At 32.4% G+C, this 13,287-nt stretch overlaps 2 protein-coding genes across 2 annotated transcripts; both read right to left on the bottom strand.

Annotated features, from left to right (window-relative positions):
* LOC104742482 (myb family transcription factor EFM-like) lies at positions 2,245-4,209 on the bottom strand. The gene is made up of 5 exons (XM_010463495.2): positions 3,757-4,209; positions 3,430-3,647; positions 3,065-3,332; positions 2,909-2,985; positions 2,245-2,819 (listed from the first exon to the last, which is right to left on the bottom strand). Exons 1-5 carry the CDS (start codon positions 3,929-3,931, stop codon positions 2,544-2,546), a joined length of 1,014 nt encoding a protein of 337 aa, XP_010461797.1. The 5' UTR covers positions 3,932-4,209; the 3' UTR covers positions 2,245-2,543.
* LOC104743986 lies at positions 7,312-9,624 on the bottom strand. Its single transcript, XM_010465017.1, has 2 exons — positions 8,694-9,624; positions 7,312-8,606 (listed from the first exon to the last, which is right to left on the bottom strand). Exons 1-2 carry the CDS (start codon positions 9,622-9,624, stop codon positions 7,312-7,314), a joined length of 2,226 nt encoding a protein of 741 aa, XP_010463319.1.

Raw genomic sequence — 13,287 nt, 5'->3', positions numbered from 1 at the left:
TATGTTATTCAACTTAAGATTTATGTAAAATCCTTTAAAATAATATAAAATCTCTTGTTATTCAATCAATAATTTTTAAAACCTACTTGAAATCTCTAGTTATTCAATTTATCACAACTTTTTTAAAACTTGTTACTTTAGATGATTTTAAGAGACTTTCTTTTGTTTTTTAGTTGAAAAGTATAACAATCAAAATCATACCTATAGAGGTGGAATTTTGAAGGATTTTAGAGAAAAAAAAAGACTGAAGATCTTGAAGCCAAAAACCCCCGCCAATCATCAGCCATCTTCTCCACCAGTCTCAGCCTGAGCTGTCAAGTTTTTTGGGTTTGCTGCAGCATCACCAGAGGCAGAGTAAAAGGATAATGAATTCTTTTGGTTTGGATCAGTTTCTGGGTTTGAGGTTATGGAGAGTTCAATCGTATTATTATTTGGACACAAAAAAAAAACATCACCATTGATCCAACTATTGATCAGTTTCTGGGTTTAAGTTTTACATGAACTGAAGACATAGCTCCAATTATTAATCTGATTTTCTTTTGGTATTATGTTGTAAAATATTATAAAATCACCCAAAGTTTAATAGTCAAATCTCATAGAATCACATTTTATTTTATTTTCTTAAAATAGAAAAACTCTAAAATACAATCAAATCTCCTAAAAACTTACTAAATCTTTCAAAATTTTAAAATATTAAAATCCTACCAAATCTTTAAAACATCAAGTCGAATACTCCTTTTCAAATTAGGTATTAGTGGTATTTAAGACAATTGCCCTTTTTATATTTATTTTAGTGATATATTGAGTGCTTATGTTTTTAACTATCCATATTATTATTTGTCACGTTACTCGATATATGATATTATCCATAAATACCGTTTTATCAGTATTTATTAGATTGTTAACATTTCATAAATAAATAAATTTACATGTATTTATTTTTTATAAGACTAAAATTAAGTTGCGAAGTTTCAAACGTTTACACTCAATGTGAACTCATTGAACATATTTTTGAACATACACCAAAAACGATTTTCCAAGGAAGCATACATATGTAACCGATGCTTTTGTGCCTTTACTAGAGTTCAATTTCTTCATATTTTTAAAAAAGTTTTCAATGCATCCCAGCTCGATATTTAGTTTTTGTGACGTATATATGTTTAGAATTTCAGAATTTTCCCAACTATGTAGATCAGAAGTCAGTTCCATTTAAATTATCCATGTCTTATCGGTGACGATCATTTATTCCCAATACATAAAGACATCTTTGAAAAATAAAAACAATAAATAACGACCTCCTTAATACATCATATATAGTCCGCATGTCTGTATATTGTCACAATATAGTTGAAACTTATCCAAAAGCTGCTTGGATCATGCCTATTTCCGAAATTGGAAGTCTGGAACCCCACTTTGCATGCATCCTCTCTGTTACTCCCCCTTTCACTGTTTTAAAGATGTCATAATCTGTTTTCTTGTGGATTTGAAATCCTCATTCAAAACGGTTCCCAGAATGTTAAGAGAGCAAACAACAATACTTAGACTTGAGAGTCCTGGATTTCTAAAACTACTTAAAACAAATTACATGATGATAAACTCGGACACTTTATGTCTTACCGTGACCTTAATTAGGATCTTTGTTCATGCACTTTGATCGGTTATATGTATATTGCCTTGTTCATGATGAACTGATGATAGTCACGAGAATGTACCGGCCAAGAATTTTCAAATGTGGAAACGTACGGTAACCAGTTTCTTGAGTTTGAAGAAAGCCATGATTCTAATTAATTATGACATAGTAATAAGAATTCCAAATACTCGAAAACTGAAAGATTGGAAATGAATTGGACTGGGAGATGAGGTGGAGCGGCTGGTTAACATGAGGCATATCTACTATTCTAGTTTACCCAAATGCCCATTTGTTGAAAAAACCTTAAATTATATAGATGAAATTAACAATTACAAAAAAACTTTCAAACTTTACATACCTCTTAAGACGTTGAAAATAAATTATAGCAAGATATAATCACTTAAATATGTACATAGTACGTACTACTTATCCGTCGGTCAAAGCTAAGACCTTTATAGTCCATTGAACGAACGACCGCATGATTAGGTGAGCGTTGAAAGACCATAATTTCAAAGCATCTTAATATGAATCCGAATAAATGACCAAACACATGCTGATGTCTCTGTTCCAAATCCAGAAAACGTAACATTCAACAATAATTCATATCATCCTTTTTTTCAAAAATGATGAAGCAAACGTATTTAAACTTGGATAATAATGCCTCAATTAAACACCCCAACTAAAAAAAAAGCCGTACACCAAACAAGGCTAATAATAATCTCTGCAAATAATTTGAACCATCCTCACTCACTCTATATTGCTCTCTCTCTCTCTTTTTTTTCTCTATATATATAACTTTAACCTTTCTATAATTATTGTTCTCATTCACTACTAATAGAAATTAGTAATGAACCCCAAAAATAAACAAAACCGGGATCAAGTGTTTGGTTTCTTGTAAAAAAGGGATTGAGATTTATGGCGATCTCAGTCTCTCCACCTGATAGCTCTCAGACTTAGCATCTTCTACATCTTCCATGCTACTATCTCCACCAGTTGTAGTTGTTGTAGAAGGCAACTGCAAAGGGCCTTGAGGAGAATCTGATTGCGAGTTGCTTATCTTTGATGATTGTCCTCCTTCACCTGTTTCTTCTTCCTCTTGTGATGATGAATTCCACAAGTTAAACCCTAGAACAACTGCTGATTGTTTCTCCGAATTCGAATTCGGCTTCCTGATGTGTAGCCGATATTTCTAAAAAACAGAAAGATGGGTTGTTGTTACATGTAAGTAACAGTCATTGAATGAATTCAAAGATGTCAACTACTTTTTGTTTTCGTTACCTGTAAATGACTCTTCACTTCATCATTGGTTAAGCCTTCTTCTTGCATATGCTCTCTGATTTGTTTAGGAGTCGCCACTGTTATTTGACACAAAACAGACACAGTTTAAACCACATTCTGTATTAAGTAACCAAAGTTAAGGTAACAAGAAGTTACCTCCCGGTCCACCGAGCTGTTGCAATGCATCAACAAAACGACGATGTAACTCAGGAGTCCAGCACCTTCTTTGCTTCCGCAAAGCTTGCTGTTGAAGAAATGCTGGTTGTTGTGGTGGTGGTGGCGGTGGTTGTGGCATAGAGTTAGAAGTAAAGCCACGAGAGGAGGCAACAATGCCTTTTCTTCTGATCGAACTCGAAGTTAAACCGAGGCCTAAACCAGTTTCTACTTTTGGAACCAACAACATAGAAGATTTCTCCCCATTTCTCTGCAACAAATTAGATCAAAACGAAAACACGATGGCAAAACTCAGTCCTTTGTCCTTGATTCTCTAAATGCTATCTCAATTTCAGGGTTTTAATTACCTGAACCCCTAGCTTGTTCTTGGTCTTAGTGTTTGAGATGTGATCATCAATAGCTCTCCATTGCTGAAACTTCTTCTCCCTTATTAGCTCATCCCTCTTCAGCAATTGCATATCAATCTCTTCGCTCATAGGTTTATCAAGAGAGATGAAATCTTTCAACAATGGTTGAGTATTCATCTCTGAGCATCTCTTATTCTCCTCCTTGAGATACAAAATCGCTGCAAACAACAACAAAAATAAACAAATTTTAGCAAACCAAATTCTCAAAATTTGGAAGCTTTAATTAAAAACAGAGGAAACAGAGAGATGATAAATAAAAAAACGAACCATCGTTTAAAAGCTGCAAAGACAGAGGAAGCTCAAGTTGAGAGCTTTCGATCTTTCGCTTCTCTTCTTCAAGCTTCTTAACATGTTCGTCCTCAATCGCCACAACATTCATGATAACTCCTCTCCGAGAACCACAGATCGATCCCAAACTCAGCTCATCCCCTAAAGAACCCATTTTTAAAAATTTCTCGCTCTTAAAAACTCAAACTTTACCAGAACTCTCTCTCTTCATGATCTCAAAATCAACTCTCTTTGATCAGTAAGATAGTGTGAGAAGAAAGAAACAACCTGAGATGAGATCTATGTGAAGCGATTATATAGAAAGAGAAACATGTTGGGTGAGAATCTTTTGGTATAGAGAGAGAGAGAAGAGAGATAGAAGATTGATTGAAGGAAGGAAGAAGAAAGCTAGAAGATTCTGTGTAATGGCCTTTGTAGGGTATCTCTCTCTTTTCTTTTTTTTTTCTAGATATCACAAAACTCTTCGTTTCGTCGCGTATCTCGGTTTCACCCACACTCTCGCCTCTGTTTTGAGTTTTTACAGCTTTGCTTACTCGCGAGTTAGACTCATCCTTTTTTACTCATACCAAACTCGTGATTTGTTTTCAATGCTTTAAAGCTCCTCCATTTAAATAATATATATATATATATTTACTTTTTTTTTATCATTCACACTCCATTTTTTGAAATTAGTGGGTTTTAAACTTTGCAAAAAAAAAAAGTGGGTTAAAAACCTGTTTTCATCTTCAAATTATCTTGCTTCAATACTACTTTTAAGCTCCAGTTTTAAAATATATATACTTTTTACCATTCACACTCCATTTCTTTTTTAAAGTTAGTTATTTTAAAATCTGATTTTTTTACCATTCACACTCCATTTTTTTTTTAATTAGCTGTTTTAAAATCTGTTTTATTTTACCATTCACACTCCATTTCTAAAACTTTGAGCAAAAAAGTGGGTTTTTAAAACCTTTTGCGTCTTAAATAATCTAGCTTGGATAATTATTTTGAGGTAATAGTTAACACAGTGAATAGTATAAATAGAATTTAATTGGTAAAATTTGATTTTAACGGCTGTACTTTTTTTTTCAAAATTGTTGTCTCCATGGATTTCAAAATTATTTACTTATTTAATTCAGATTTATATATATGGATACATTAAAAAAAAATGGATGTAGTCATTTTTTAATAAATATATATATATATATATATATATTTATGTTGGTGTGTGTCCAAACCATTTTGTGTTAACGTTATTTCAAACATCACTTTCTATTTCATTTCATGATGGACCATTACATTTTATGTGCAAATAAAAATCTTGCAGTTTAAATTTTGATGATAGATAAATACATAGGTTATTTGTTGTACTTGTAATAAATTATGTTCCCTAAAATCATTTACCATTGGAAATTATTACTACGAAAACACAATAACACATACTCTCTTCGTTTTTATTTATTTGACATTTTAGAGAATTTGACAAAGATTAAAAATTTGTGTAAATTAACAATTTTAATATCCCCAATAAATTATTGTGTTAATAAAATTTTATTTAGAACTTCTTTACAAAATATATATTGAAAAATGAGAATGACAAGTATAAATAATTAGAGAGAGTACTGTAATTTGTTTCAGCTACTAGCAACAGGTAGATTAGCATTTTGATCGACGTATCCAGACCATCTAATAATACCTAAAATTAGTTATTCTACAAAATAAGGTAAATAAATACAATCGTTTTACAAATGCAATTAATTTTCATTTATGTTTTTGAACCAATATAATGACTTATTTTTCTTGTTGGTGATTAGTAATAACTAAGCAGCATTATATTTGAATAGCTCACTAGTTATCACTTATCACCCTCACCTCTCTTCTCTTTTTCGTAATAAAATCGTTGGTCCAACCAAATATTAATTATGGGGTTATTATTTTTGGGGAAAAAAAAGAACATGTGTTATTGTTGTCAGTTAAAAGCATAATTTCAAAGTCAAAAATACTAAAACCATGGGATTAGCGGCACAAAGAAATGATTTTTTTTTCTTTTTTCTTTTCTACTTTCTCATTTCGAGCTTTTGTGAAGTTGAAGTTTTTGTGCCAAAGAATAACTTTTGCAAATACTTCTTTTATCCAACCTATTCACAATACGTGTCCATCCATATATAATGAGTTTAAGATTCTAAGGTAATCATTTTATCAATACCAAGTAATTTCTTGGTAACTAAGATAAATAATATGAAAGCATCTTATATTGTCAAATCTTGTGTGATTTTTACTATTCTAATTCGATAGTGATGCTTTTTTTCTTCTTCTCGCCATTAAAATAATGAACATAATTAGGTATATTTTGACTCAGCTTGTCATCATGTCACGTGCAGAGAATAAGTTTTCTCTGACAAACCAACCAACATGAGATACATTTTTTGTTGAAAGAAGTGTCCCAATATATATTCTTCCAATTTACGAACGCGAGACAAATATTTTGGAAAGGCCAATCGAATCTCTCTATCCAATTTTATATATTTTATGCTTGTGTTAGATTCTCGTTTTCCCTTTTCTCATACATATAAAGAATCTTGCGCATAAACCAATGGTCTAAACATATGCTACACTTGTATTTATTCACAAATTCGATGTCATGATATACACCAGTCTCTCAAATATTTGAAGTATGGACCAAAATGCGTTGGATCCACATCGATTTCTCTCATCTCCACTGGTTTTGTCGGATAGTCGCGGTCAAAGAATCTATCTACTTTGTATTCTCTCTCTTTTTTTTTTTAAGGATTATACTTAATTCGCTTAGAAATTAATATTTTCATTCGTAAGCCACTTATTTTCGTATATACTACGGTCAAACTAAATTCTTGATGTAGATGACAAAACACTATTCTTATCAAATTAGTGATAGTAATTTACTCTTATTTGAATTAATAAGTTGAATCCATCCTTGATATATTTTTTAACATTTGCATTTTATGCGATAGAAAAACGTGGTATTTTAAAACATAACTAAACATATTTCACTGTTCGTAGAACATAATTGATTTTGACTATTTTCTATGATTTGTCGTTTAATTTATTTGTTACATAACATAACACACGATTAACTTTTTATAACATGTTATTTTCTACATAGACATCTAACTTCATTACACCAAACATATTTTTACAGTTTGAATCTTGTAATTTAATTCGTATCAAATCCTTTTCTTTTGCCATAAAAATGTGTGATATGTTATCTTAAAATTATATATAATTACTTAATACATTAAATATTGATATTATTTTAATCCAAATGTTTACTTATACCCTTTCAATATGTTCGTCACTAAATTAATTTCAATTTTTTTTTTACGATTCTGATGTTTCCCGATATATAGTTTGACAAATACTACATATTTTTGTTATGTGATAAATTATAATTATGTATTCTAATAAAAATGTTATATACTGTAGGAGCAATATTTGGGTTTACTTCTATGGATGAATTCTTTTTTTTTTTTTTTTCAACCAAACATTTAATTAAAATATAACTTCAAAATTGGTTGCTCAAACCGAAGGAGAAGAGTTTACAAATGAAATTTCAGAAACTAAAGAACGCGAAGATCGAGCGAGGCAATCTGCCCTTACATTTGACGCACGCGGAACTCTGGTAAGAGTAAAGGAAGGGAAGGATGATTTGAGTATAGTGAAGTTGTCCAATAAATTCGAAAAAGCAGGCCAATCGTCGGGGGACTCCACCATTGCGACCAGCTCCGCACAATCCGTCTCGAAACTTGGACAATCAACACCCGCCGCCAGGAGGGACTCCATAGCCCAAATCAATGCTTGTAATTCCGAGTGTAGAGGTGAAGGGCTGCGTCTGGTACTCCGAGCTCCCAAGAGTAGCGTCGTATCCTCACTATTACAATACCACCAACTCAGTCCCACCAAAGGATCAAAACTCTTCCATGAGCCATCAACTTGGCATCGGGGAGAGGGATCCTTCGTCTCCAAAGGTGAAGCAGTATCCAAATACCTCAGCGAGAAAGACTTAGCCTCCTCCCACAATAATTTATCATTAACCGCCTGGTTAATAATTCCGATCGGATCTGCTTCTAATCCCTGGAAAACCTTTTTATTCCTATCCTTCCAAATTGACCAAATAATCCAAGGTAAACGGAAACGTATATATGGAACCGCCGATTGCGATGACGCCCGCCAGAAAATAAAATCTAAATTCGCATACATTGAACCATAGGGAAATCCATCAGGAAGTATCGCTACCAGAGACAATTCCCAAATCCTATGCGAGCGCGGACACTCAAAGAGAGCGTGATTAATAGTCTCAACCGCCGATTCACACCGTTTACATAAACTATCACAGCGGACTCCCCGATGAGCAAGCTGTTCCATCACAAGAAGAGAACCAGAAGCTATCTGCCAGAAAAAATGTTGAACCTTCAGGGGAACTTCAAGTTTCCAAACTTGTCCCCGGAGCTCCGTACACTTCGGCCCGTAGGCTACGTCTCTAAGTAATTCATGTGCAAGCCGATAACCAGATTTCACCGAATACTTTCCCGATTTAGTGAAATGCCATATGAGACGATCATGTTTGAAGAATTTACTGACCGACATACTCCGAATCAACGAAATATCTACCGGATCCATAAACTCTTCAACAATAGGCAAATGCCAATCCTTGGTTATCGGATTAATTATATGGTTAACCATCAAATTAGGATGTAAAAGTCTCCCCCTGCCATTGGCTGGTCTTGGCTGACGATCCGGTATCCAAGGATCCTTCCACACAGATATAGAACAGCCAGAACCAATCTCCCACCGTGCCCCTTGTTCCATTAAACCTTTAGTTGAATAAATACTTCTCTAGGCAAACAAAGGAGAATATGGTTTTTTGGCCAATAGAGGATGTTTATTCCTAAAATAACGACCTCGCATAACCCGAGCCATTAAAGACGTCGGATACTGAATTAACCGCCAATACTGCTTGGCCAGCAATGCGTCATTAAATTGCTCCAGAACCCGAAAGCCCAAGCCCCCTTCGCATTTGGCCTTACACATCTTATCCCAAGCGACCCAGTGCATACCACATACCTTATCATTAGATTTCCACCAAAATTTGGATATTGCACTTGTTAACTTAGACGTTAATTCCTGCGGCAACTTAAAACATGACATAACATGAGTCGGGAGAGCTAACGCGACTGATTTAATCATAACTTCCTTTCCCCCTTTCGATAAATATTTTGTAGACCAACCATTAACACGATTGTCGAAACGATCGGAAACATAACTAAAAACTTGAGTTTTCGAGCCCTGAAAGTTTTCAGGAATACCCAGGTAAGAGCCCATACCTCCCTCTTTAGAGATACCAATTACAGATTTTAACTGGGTTTTTATGTCAGCTGGAACTTTATTGCTAAACATGATAGAAGACTTCCCCAGATTAACCTCCTGCCCCGAAGCTTTCCCATAATTACCAATAATCTCCATTACCGTTCTGCATTCATTCTCCTCTGCTTTACAAAAAAATAGGCTATCATCAGTGAACAGCAAATGCGAGCTAGTGGGACAGTCCCGAGCTATCTTAATGCACATGATTTTCTGCTCCTGTTCCGCCTTCTTAATGTTTGCTATCAGAACCTTCATACAAAGAATAAACAAATAAGGTGAGAGAGGGTCCCCTTGACGTAATCCCCGCTGCGGCAGAATAGTGCCTCGAGGCTGGCCATTAAGAAGAACTTGATACGACACCGAAGAGACACACCACATAATCCATGAAATCCATTTTTGATCAAACCCTAGCTTAACGATAACCGCTTCCAAAAAATCCCATTCAACACGATCATAGGCTTTACTCATGTCCGTTTTAAAGGCCAGAAACTCCGAATTGCAACAGTTATTTGTATTTAGCCTATAGAACATTTCCTGAACGGATGAATTCTTTTGTTCACCCTTTTTAAAAAAATGTTCCAGTAGTTTTCATATTGTATTACTGTAATATCGTAGTAACTACAATACGTATACATTTGAATTTTTGTCGAAAGAGCTATGTGAACAAAATGGAATGATACCAAAATATAACGATTACTATTCTCTATAAGAATCTTTCACGTGACAACAACAACAACAAATGCCTAATTGGTATCGGCATGACTTTTTGTATGATTCCATTCCCATCATTATGTTTCCTGCCACACTATTCTTTTCGTTTCCTTCCTACTCTTGCCATTTCAAAAATTTATTGCTCTTTTTAGAAGCAAAAAACACACAAATATTCATTCAACAATTTGATTTTTGTCATTTTATCTTTAGGCCAACACCCATTTCAGTTTGTGTTGGGAAATAAACAGGCCCAATACAAGCCCAGAGAGTGTACACCAGTAGTAGCTTCAGATATCTTGCTAAGACATTTCTTTAACTTCCTTTGCAATAAGCCCCATTGACTTTCCAAGTCGTTTTCCGAATACACTAAAGGAATGAACAAGTCAAATTGTATTCTGCTTTTCCTTTGGAAAGGCTTTAAGCACAAGGGTTGAAAACAAAACGCAGAAAGAAAACTTAATTAACCAACCTGAAATCGGGTCACGTAACAGACATTACACTAAGTTCTTCTAAGACATACTGCAAACTCAAAGTCAAAGTTAAGTGTATTAACTCCAAGTATTGGTTCTCTTTTACTGTAAAGAGGAAAAATACATTAAGAAAAAATTATTGATTTGCAAAAGCCTAACATGCACTCAGGACTCATGGAGCCATAAACTATTATCTTCCACTCAAGACTTTTTCTGTTCCTGTAAAACAAAAATTGCATTGGATCATAAACAGGTTGGTAAAATTTAAAATCGAGGTCTATAATCAATCTTTTTTTTGGATACTGATACGTAAATTAACCATGTTCTATAGAGTTAATAACTATTGAAAAGGTACTATAGTTAAATCATAGATTACCAATCTAATATTTTGATTACATGTAGAATAACTAATTTGGTAATCATTCAGTAATGTCAGGACCATGAAAACTTCTATAAATTAGTAATGTCAGAACCGTGAAAATTTATTAGTTGTATTAATTGATAGAGGTATTGATTTACCTAGAATAATTTTTTTTCTAATTTGGTAATCATTAAAAAAATATTTAAAAATTGAATTTAATCGTTGTAACTAATATTTTTTAGAATTATTTATAAGGAAAATAAAAATTATCATGTCTTGAGTAGAACATTAGAAGTTTTCAATACAATTAGATTTTAATCCGCGTGGTACACGGCTTGCATATAATATTTATTATTATTTATATTTTATATTGTATTTGTTTGTTAAATATTGGATGTTTTGTAAATAGAGAAATAATTAAAATTTTCGGCCATTTGTGCGGCTAAATGTTTATATTAATTTTTTAACTCGTAATATACTTCATGACAAATTGTTTGTTATATTTAGTTTGTTTTGTTTAGTGTTTGAGATTCTATTTTGATATTTAATTAATAAAAAAAAAATAAAGGATCTAAATACATAATAAGTCATTTATACGCTATGGTTAAGTCACAACTTTCCTAATGATTTAATTATTTTACACAAACTTAGTTGATTTAATTTTATATGTAAAATATTCTAATCTTAATAGTGTTAACAAATAATAAAATAAATAATAAAATGAGGATTTTACCTGTATTAGCACAAATTTAATGATATTTCATTAATTCCAACATGTCTTCTTTATAACTCATCTACTATATAACCATATTATATAGTATTTTAAACTTTTTTAAATTTTACGCATTCGTAATATTTTAAAATTTTATTAAGTTTATACATATTAATTATAATATTTAAATAAATGTGAATCGAAGTTGTTCTTACGTTAAGAATCAAAGCTCACATGTTTTGGAAAACAAAATGGAAATCAAATTGTTGTTTTCTTTGTTTGCAAAGGATTCATAGATATAATATCTTCAAAACACTATAGAAAGTGTGATTAAATATATCATAGTTTATGTTTCCATATTGATTTTGCTGTAATTTCTTTTAGTTGGAATGAAATGAAAATATTTAGGAAACAAAATCTGAAGTAATGCTATTTTTGGAATTTTTTGGGGGATTAACTTTGTAAATAAGTTTTTTAATAAGTACAAATAAAAGGGTAAAACCCAAAATGTACTTCAAAAATATATATATAGATAATAATTATTAGAAATGAACTTGTAAAAAAAATGGTGTGTATATCTATATATAAATTTTGATATTTTATTTAATTATTAATTTATAGTATTTATGAGATTATATATTTATAAAAGATTTTCAAAATATTATTATCTTATTATATTATAGAATTAGTAGGTATAATTTTTTTTTCAACCAAACATTAAATTAAATTAAAAAAGAACTCCAAGATTGGTTGCCCAAACAGGAGAAAAAAAGTTTACAAAAGAAGTTTCAGGAATTAAAGATCTCAAAGAACGAGCAAGACAGTCTGCTCTCACGTTGGACACACGAGGGATCCTGGTAAGAGTGAAGGCAGGAAAGGAGGATCTGAGCAAGGAAAAATCATCCAGCAGATTCGAAAACGCGGGCCAATCATCAGGCGTCTTCTCAATCCGGGGTTGCAGATATAGCGTTTCGTCTACCATGGATTCTATGGTCAATTTGGAAGGACAAGAATAAAAAAGTTTTTTAGGGAATCGAGGCAGATTTTATTAACATTATAAATCAAGCGGTTAATGATAAATTATTATAGGAGGAAGCCAAATCCTTTTCTGAGAGATATTTGGATTTCTCGCCAGTTTTGGAGGATAGGGATCCCCTTCCTCGGTGTCAGGTTGATGGATCCTGGAAAATATCGGACCCGTTGGAAGGTCTGGGTTGGTGGTATTGTAATAATGAGGACAAAACGCTCTTCCTGGGAGCATGTAGTCTTAGACGTAGTCCTACCCCCTTGCACGCGGAGCTACAAGCTCTGATTTGGGCTATGCAGTCCCTTCTAGCGGCTGGTGTCGACTGTCAAGTTTTCGAGACGGATTGTGCAGAGTTAATCGTGATGGTTCAGTAGGTACACAATTATGTTGGCCAACTTGTCATATCTTATTCTATAAACCTTGATGACAAAATTACTCATTAACAAGATCGTGACATGTGTCAATTGTATCATTCAGATGTTGACACATGTCAATTCATTATTAAAATTTGACATGTGTCAATTGTATTATTCAGATGTTGACAAATGACAATTCATTATTAAAATTTTCAAAAATAAAAATGTAAAATTCAAAACCTAACCTAAAAAAGTTTTATATAATAGTAAATAGATTAAATAAAATCTAATTTTATCTAAAATCTAATTATAAGATAAATTATATATATATACCATAAAATTTAAAATTATAATATTGTTTACTTATTTTAATTTTAAGTTGCTATATTACAAGAAAATGACCCTTAATTTTTATATAAGATAAAAAAAATGATTGTGAAAATTATACAATTAGTTACTGTTTCTAAAAAAATGTAAATACTCACCTTTACATA

The sequence above is a fragment of the Camelina sativa genome, chromosome 14 (assembly GCF_000633955.1).
Source record: "Camelina sativa cultivar DH55 chromosome 14, Cs, whole genome shotgun sequence".
Lineage (NCBI taxonomy): Eukaryota > Viridiplantae > Streptophyta > Magnoliopsida > Brassicales > Brassicaceae > Camelina > Camelina sativa.
The sequence above is the reverse complement of the archived record's forward strand: the minus strand, read 5'-3'. Positions and strand labels throughout refer to the sequence as shown.

Excerpts from the sequence above, each read along its gene's own strand:
- LOC104742482 (XM_010463495.2), bottom strand. The coding sequence starts at position 3,931 with ATGGGTTCTTTAGGGGATGAGCTGAGTTTGGGATCGATCTGTGGTTCT. Across the intron at positions 2,986-3,064 it reads ACAGCTCGGTGGACCGGGAG|TGGCGACTCCTAAACAAATC; the intron begins GTAACTTCTTGT and ends GTCAAATAACAG. Across the intron at positions 2,820-2,908 it reads AAGTGAAGAGTCATTTACAG|AAATATCGGCTACACATCAG; the intron begins GTAACGAAAACA and ends TCTGTTTTTTAG.
- LOC104743986 (XM_010465017.1), bottom strand. The coding sequence starts at position 9,624 with ATGAGTAAAGCCTATGATCGTGTTGAATGGGATTTTTTGGAAGCGGTT. Across the intron at positions 8,607-8,693 it reads AATGGCTCGGGTTATGCGAG|GTTTAATGGAACAAGGGGCA; the intron begins GTCGTTATTTTA and ends ATTCAACTAAAG.